The 7,936-nt window shown below is 47.1% G+C and overlaps 1 protein-coding gene across 1 annotated transcript in view; it reads right to left on the bottom strand.

The window, feature by feature from the left end:
* Window positions 1–1,411: 1,411 nt before the first annotated feature.
* The window catches only part of PGR (progesterone receptor), a 132,670-nt gene continuing 126,145 nt past the window's right edge, over window positions 1,412–7,936 (bottom strand). The window contains exon 8 of the mRNA XM_073582940.1: window positions 1,412–1,853. Coding sequence (XP_073439041.1) covers window positions 1,698–1,853 — 156 coding nt within the window. The 3' untranslated portion in view covers window positions 1,412–1,697. The remainder of the gene's footprint in view (window positions 1,854–7,936) is intronic.

Genomic DNA, 7,936 nt, shown 5'->3' with positions numbered 1-7,936 from the left:
GATGGCATGGACCTCAAAAGAAGGGAAGACAAGTGAGGGTACTTGAGGGATAACCTGAAAGGTACATTTTGGTGATAGGAGCAGACCAACGCCTCCACCAGCTCTACTGTCTGATCTTGGGGTATGAAAGAAGTGTAGCCCCCGTATGAAAGAGCAGCAGCAGCGGTAGTGTCTGACTGCTGGATCCAGGTTTCAGTAAGAGCCAGGAGGTTAAGAGAATTAGAAAGGAAGAAGTCATGGATGAAGGAGAGTTTGTTACACACTGAGCGAGAATTCCAAAGTGCACAATTAAGAGAGACAGATGGCAGGCAGGGAATATTAATAAGATTAGAGGGGTTTCTAAGTGTAGCAGTCGGGGGGTTTGACTTTCTATAAAATGGGGGACCAGGGTTGGGAGCAATGTCTCCTGCGACTAGGAGAAGGAGGATAGAAAGAGTGAGCAGATGGTTAAGTGATTTGTGAGAGCGTCTCTGATGTTGAATGGTGGGACTGACTGGATCTGTGCAATTTAACAACGTGAAAAGAGCGTGAGTGCTATACATAGGAGAGGAAAGGAGCGAGGGGCCGATATGGATGGAGTGTAGAGAGTTAATGCCAGGGCGGTGGATGTGTGTGAATGCAGTGGCCAGGATTAAAATTACACAAATGCATATGGTATATATTTGTTGTACTCCTAATGTACAGGGAGTAGATGCATATAAATGTCTTACCTGTTTCCTGCCCTGTCTAACTGCCATGTTATAACTGCCAGTAGTACTTTGATACATGTACTTCGATTACATGTGCATAAATGCCACCCCTGCATAAATGCTCCCCCTAGCTAGGTCTGAATATACAGGAGGTTAAGGCTATGTTTTTTTTTTGTTTTTTTTTTGGCTCTCTCTCTTCTCGTTAATCAATCACACAGGAGACGAGGGCTGCGCTCACTGCCCACAGTGTTCACCACCTCTCCTGGAACAGGATGTCACAGGCGGCCGCACTACAGTTACTCACTAGTTTCTTACATCGCTGCCCCCTCTGAAAATGTCGTGGATCCTGGCTGATGGATGCTGTGGCAGATGTGAGTGCAGCGCCGGCTTCCAGCTTCTATCTCCACCACCGTCATAACTTCTGTGAAAGAAGACCTCATCAGGGGGCGGAGATAGAAGCAGTGAGCAACACCAGCCCTGCCACACAGCTTCTAGCACCACCCTCAAATGAGTCATCATCAGGAGGCAGCTGTCGTTTACTTACAATGAAGGTTTTATCACTAGGAGATAATCATTGCACTTGTCCATCCACGCCCCCTCCTATGATATGCAGCTCACTGTCAATAGACAATGTAAATAACTGTGGTGATTGGTAGGAAGCCTGTGGCCCTTATGCCCAGGAAGGCCCAGACTAATCTGCCATAAAAAGCTGTAACAATAGCTGGATGTTGTATCATTTTAATGTTTCGGGTTCACTTTACATACAGTTTAAGCAAAGAACGTTGTACTTGTAAGGCGACATATAAAGATATCAGTGGGCGAAGACTGAATGTGTAGCCAGTGGGAAAATAAAACCAGTCCGAGTAAAATCCTTGGTCAGAGAGGTTTAGTTGCTCGCTCTTCTGCCCATCTTTAGTGCTTTAAAGACTGTAACAAATCATGATGTGACCGGAGTCACCACAAATAACTTGCAAGTGGAAAATAAATAAATCGGCGATGGGAAACTTCTCACTTTTTGTGAAAGACCAGGGGCTTTACCATCCCGGCCAGGATCTTGGGTAGTTGCGCAGATATCACTTCCGTCATCATCTCTGGGAATTCCACACTCAGCGCTCGGGACTGGAGGAAGGTGTTGAGGCAATAGAGATGGAGCTGCTTGACCAGCTGTTTTTGGTAAAATAAAGTCACAAGTTAATGTGCAGCATGACCCCTCATGGAAAAATTCTGGTTGAAATATGCCTTGCTAAAGAGGACCTGTCACTTACCGTAAGTGTGTGATGGAAATGCCGCTGTTCTCCTGAATCCGGCGATGCTTTTCTTTTGTTCCTGACCTGCACCTCTCCGTTCCTGAGATATGGCCCCCTTTTCCATGTATATTAATCTAGTTTTTTTTTTTGCCAAGGAGGCGTGGTTATAAACTTTTCTTGCCCACTTAGCTAACAAGACAAGATTTATATACAGGGGATAGGAGGCCATATCTCAGGAACGGAGGGGCGCAGGAAGAAATGAAAAACAACGCCAGATTCAGGAGACTGGCGGCATTTACAATCAGGATTAAAAAAAATAACATTTATGGCAAGTGACAGGTCCTCTTTAAAGGGGTTAATCAGTATCTGAAGGATGTTTTTGAAGAAACAGCACCTCTCCTGTCTATAGTCTGTGTTGCTAGTGCAGCTCATGAAGTGAATTAAAGGGAGCTGCAATGCCAAAAAATGGACAAGAGTGGGGCTGTTTCTTAACAAAAAAAAATCCTGGACAACCCCTTTAATATAAAGATGATCATTAAGTTATACACAAAGGCAACTGCATCACTGTCTAGTAAAGTGTTATCTGGGACTATCATTCTTTTTACCTTGGGCATAAATACAAACAGGGAGGAAGTAGCTAACTACCTTCTTGTTGTGCCGAGCGCCGATCTCTGCTGGCACAGAGCGGGGACAAACAGCTCCTTCCGGCAATTGAGTGTCTTCCGCCGATGTCATGTTGACATACAGTAGGAGCTGTTTGTCTTCCACTTTGCTCAATTGACTGGGCATGACTGCCGATCTCATGCTGACTGACACACGGCTCCCCGCAGTTTGGCAGCGGGGAGCCGACTGTGATTCAACATGATGATGGCAGTCACATGCTGTCCACAGAGCAGCTTGGAAGAGGAAGACTGCTTTGTTGACTTGGAGCAGCTGAATTGCCGGCAGCAACGGTCAATGACCGCTCAGATCTGGGGACGGGTAGAACAAGCGGGTAGTTAGCAACTACCTTCCTTTTTAGTTTTTAGGTCCATAGTTAAAAAAAAAAAAAATAGTACCGGATAAACCCTTTAATGTTCCCATCACCATTAGACAGTTCATCGACAGAATAAATTCATTTATAAAATTGATTGTTTGTGCACTCGTAACATCACTTCTATTAGTCCACAATCACAGCCTGAATTATACTTCAGAGCTGCATTCACAATTCTGCAGTCATCAAAGGGGAAATTTCTGAGCATTACTTGCTGGCTCAATGTCTGCACACAGCTTTAGCTTGTGATTTGCACTTTTTGTACGGACATTCTAGTTGCTCAACTAGTCTGTTTGGAGGTGATGAAGCCTGATTACAAACATGTTGACTGCTTCCAATGGCAACCAGCAGAATTCTGATCACAGCTCTAACTTTGCACAAGGCTGTAACTCAGAATTATATGTTAGCATCTGAAGGCACCATGTTCACCTCCGTGTCGAATTTCTTCCATTTGTCATCTGTTTTGCCGCCATGTTGCATTTCTTGATTTCTCATCCATTTTTAAAACCTGATCTTTTATTTATTCACTTAGATAGCCCCACCTATTATAAATTCAATAAGTGTACCCCCCTGGAGATAATTTCAGATTAATAGGGAAAGGGATGATAGAATGTGAATAAAAATGTAACTATGATAATTTTTTTTTTTTTTGCTTTGTATCCTTGTAATTATGCTCAGGTGAGACTGCTAATTGAGCTATAATCTTATGTCCCAATATGTACGGTATATTAACATATCCAGCTATTAGTTACAGGGGTTGGACAAAATAATGGAAACACCTAACGTTTTGGCATCATAATCTTCGAACATGTTATAAACATGCAAACCGTGACATATGGTAATGTTTTGTAGTTGACTATTTGTGTTATGTGATATGTGTATGTAAATTAACTGTTTGTTTTGAAGAATTGTAAGAACATTGATGAGAACCTGATACCAATGGCAGACCTCTCAGATTTTCAAAGAGGCCAAATTGTTGGTGCTCGTATGGCAGGCGCTAGTGTAACAGAAAGTGCCTGAATTCTTGGTGTGTCAAGAGGTACTGTCTCCAAAGTAATGACTGCGTTTGAAAGAGAAGGAAAAACGTCCGCAGCAAAGCACAGGTCCGGCCGAAAGTCGAAGTTGACTGAGAGAGACCGTCGGAATCTAACGCGAATTGTGAGAGAGGATCGCAAGACCACGGCTCTGAAAATCACTGCTGAGCTCAATGAACACCTACAGAACACAGTTTCTATGAAAACTGTTCGTCAGGAGCTGCACAAATCTGGATTCCACGGAAGAGCTGCAATTCGAAAACCGCTGCTCTCAATGACAAATGTTTCCAAGCGTTTAGAGTGGTGTAGAAACCTCCAGAATTGGTCCCTCGAGCAGTGGAAACGTGATATTCTCAGACGAATCATCGTTTACCCTATTTCTCTCTCACCCATGACAGCACCATGGAGAAAGGGGATCCGCCCTTCAGGGACAGGAACCTACAGATAAAAAGGGCGGTACATCTCCTCCACCTCCAGTTGAGCTCCTGTCCCTGACGGGGGACCCACAGGACGGTAACTTTGTCATGTCCAGGATCCGGGGCCGGCCTGACCGGTGATGGCAGTGGGGAGGCCCCTGCCACAGGAAGGTGCGGTGCCCGAAGCCGCCACTGCTGGGGCCGATGCGGGCTGCCAGGTGTGCGGGCAGGAGAGTTGCCGGAGCCGCCGCTCCGGAGAGGAAGTCGGGGCTCGCAGGGACCCGGCATGCATAAGGGCGGTGCCATGGTACAGAGGTGTAACAAGATGGCAGCCGCCCCGGAAATAGAAGCCGGCTTCTGGGTCCCAAGTACTGACGCATGCGCAGGAGCGCTCTCCCCGGCGACCGTGGTGCAGGATAGGAGTGGTGACATCACAGCCGGGAAATTTAAAATGGTGGGGCCACAAACGCTCCTGGCTGGAAGCGATCCTGAACATGGGGGATAGCGACCAGCAACAGGAGCAGCAAGCCAGGCAGCAGCTTAAGCAGCAGCAGCACCACCACCACCATCATCGCCAAAAGGAACGAGACCGGGATGGTCGTTCCGGTAGTCACTCCACGCAGCGTAGCACGTCAGCTGCAAGGAGCAAATCGCCACCAGGAGAGCAGCCTATAGAGGACCTGACTCCATCTCCCGAATCGGTACCTGCAGCCGCATACTTATGGGTGAGTGATCTTCGTGAATGTTCACCATTGTAATAAAATTCCTTTCCCTTACTAGGGAAAGAAGGGGAAAAAGAAGAACAGGGAATGCCCCACTTGTACTAGGCCCCTACCTATTTCTTTGGAGAAAAAACTCTGTGGAGTCATGTTCAAAAGAAATCCTCTGTCAGGAAACTCCAGATTTCGCCTCTGACCTAAGAGCCGCAATAAAATCGGAGGTTCAGAGTGCCCTTACATCCCTTAAGCATAGGGACAAATCAAAAAAGAAAGACACAATAGTGACTTCCCAGTCGGATTCCTCAACGTCGGAAGAAATTATGTCCAAAACCTCAGATTCCGGTTCCTCATCCTCAGACGAGGAAACAGAGGGGCATCACTGCTTCCCCCTAGATGAGGTAGACAAACTAGTGAAAGCGGTAAGGTCTACCATGGGGGTGTTGGACCCTAGGCCCGATAAAACAGTCCAGGACATAATGCTCGGGGGACTGGGCCAGAAAAAGCGGAGAGTGTTCCCGCTAAATGAAAATGTTCGGGGTCTAATACAAAAAAAATGGGATAAACCGGACAGGAAAAACACCACGGTCCCTTGCCTTAAAAGAAAATATCCCTTTGAGGAAGAGGCATCTACATCTTGGGATAAAGCCCCGAAGCTCGACGTAGCCGTCGCAAAGGCCTCAAAAAAATTTGCCCTTCCCTTTGTGGACATGGGCACCCTCAAGGATCCCCTAGATAAGAAGGCAGATACCTTTCTTAAAGGGGCATGGGAATCAGCTGGCGGTAACCTCAGGCCGGCCATAGCGGCAACATGTACCTCGAGAGCCATAATGGTTTGGGTGGACCAATTCGAAAAGCAACTAAGAGAAGGGACGCCAAGGGATAAAATCCTAGACTCTATCCCAGTAATAAGGGGAGCGGCTGCCTTCTTAGCGGACTCATCGTCAGATTCAGTCTGGTTATCGTCCAAAGCAGCAGCACTCTCAAACGCAGCCCGTAGAACACTATGGCTTAAAAGTTGGCCAGGGGACCTTCAGACCAAAATGAAACTGTGTTCAATCCCCTGTGAAGTGAAATTCCTTTTTGGGGAGACGTTAGATGACATCCTCCAGAAAGCAGGGGACAAGAAGAAAGGGTTCCCAAATTTGGGGTCTGCAGCATTTAAGAGGCCCTTTCGGAATAGGAAGTTTTTTCAGCGGAGACCACCGAGGGAGCAAAAGTGGGATGACAAGAGACGAGATAGAGGGTTCCTCTTCGGCAACTCGTCCTGAGACAAAAAGCCCTCTAAGTGACAGTTTGCCCAGGGTGGGGGGAAGGCTAACCCTTTTCCTCCCAGCCAGGAAAAGAATCTCAAACAACCCATGGATAGTAAACCTAATCCAGGAGGGCCTAAGAATAGACTTTCTCTCCCTCCCGCCTCAAAAGTATGTAATGACTCTGCTAAGATCCATTATGCAAGAGCAGGAAGCCCTAGAAAACGAGGTCCTAAGCCTGGTAGAAAAAGGAGTCCTCTAGGAGGTTCCCCTGCAGGAAAGGGGCAGGGGGTTCTACTCCCCTCTTTTTCTGGTGACCAAGCCAGATGGCACGTTTCGGACGATTATAAATTTAAAAAAATTAAACAGATACGTCAGAAATCAAAGCTTCAAAATGGAGTCGATCCGGTCCACCACCAAAATCCTGTTCCCGAACTGCTTCATGACGGTGTTAGATCTCTGCGACGCCTATTATCACGTCCCCATTCACAAAAACTCCAGGAAATATCTCAGGTTAGCCGTCTCGATAAAGGGCGAGGTAAAAGAACTCCAGTACAGAGCCTTGCCATTCGGAATATCTGTAGCTCCACGGGTATTTACCAAAATAGTGGCAGAGATGATGGCCCATATAAGGGAGCAAAACATAATAATCCCGTATCTGGACGATTTTTTAATAGCAAGCAGCTCGGCTCAAAAATGCCGGGAACAGAGGGACAGAGGGTGATGGACACTCTGCGGGGCCTGGGCTGGCTCCTAAATCTAAAAAAATCAAGATTGGAGCCCAGCAGAGTACAGGAATTCTTGGGTCTAACATTGGACTCAAACATTCAAGAATGTCGCCACCCAGACCGCAAGAAGGAGAGAATCGCTCGAATTGTAACGAGCCATCCAGAATCCCTCCATGACATTAAGGAAGGCTATGTCACTACTGGGTTCTCTCTCCCCCTGCCTGCCAGCAGTCCAGTGGGCTCAGTTACAAACGAGAGATCTACAGTGGGATGTACTAGCCAACCAGTCTGCAGTAGGGGGACACCTAGAGGATCGTATTACCCTAAATTCAAAAACTACTCATTCCCTAGCCTGGTGGAGAAGCCAAGACAACCTTTCCAAAGGGATCCCCTGGGTAACAAAGATAACACACATAGTTACCACAGACGCCAGTCCCACAGGGTGGGGAGCACACATGAACAACGAAGTGGCCCAGGGTGTGTGGGGATGTCAAGAATTAGAAGCCTCCTCGAACCAGAAAGAGCTCTTAGCAGTGGGCTACGCATTAACCCACTTCTTACCCCTGCTCCGAGGTCATCAAGTCCGCATATTTTCGGACAATCGAGTCACAGTAGCATATATAAATCATCAGGGGGGAACCAGGTCCCAAGCCCTAATGGACACATCCTCCAGAGTCCTCAAACTAGCAGAGGCAAACTTGCTATCTCTGTCAGCACTACACATCCGGGGCGCGGAGAATCAGAGGGCAGACTTTCTGAGTCGCACCCAATTACGACAAGGGGAATGGGTCCTAAAGCGGTCCGTTTTTCGGCAGATTGT

Source organism: Dendrobates tinctorius, unplaced genomic scaffold, assembly GCF_039654945.1.
Source record: "Dendrobates tinctorius isolate UK_male_01 unplaced genomic scaffold, ASM3965494v1 ptg000075l, whole genome shotgun sequence".
In the NCBI taxonomy this organism is placed as follows: Eukaryota; Metazoa; Chordata; class Amphibia; order Anura; family Dendrobatidae; genus Dendrobates; species Dendrobates tinctorius.
Note: the sequence above shows the minus strand (reverse complement) of the source record. Positions and strands in the feature narration are given on the sequence as shown.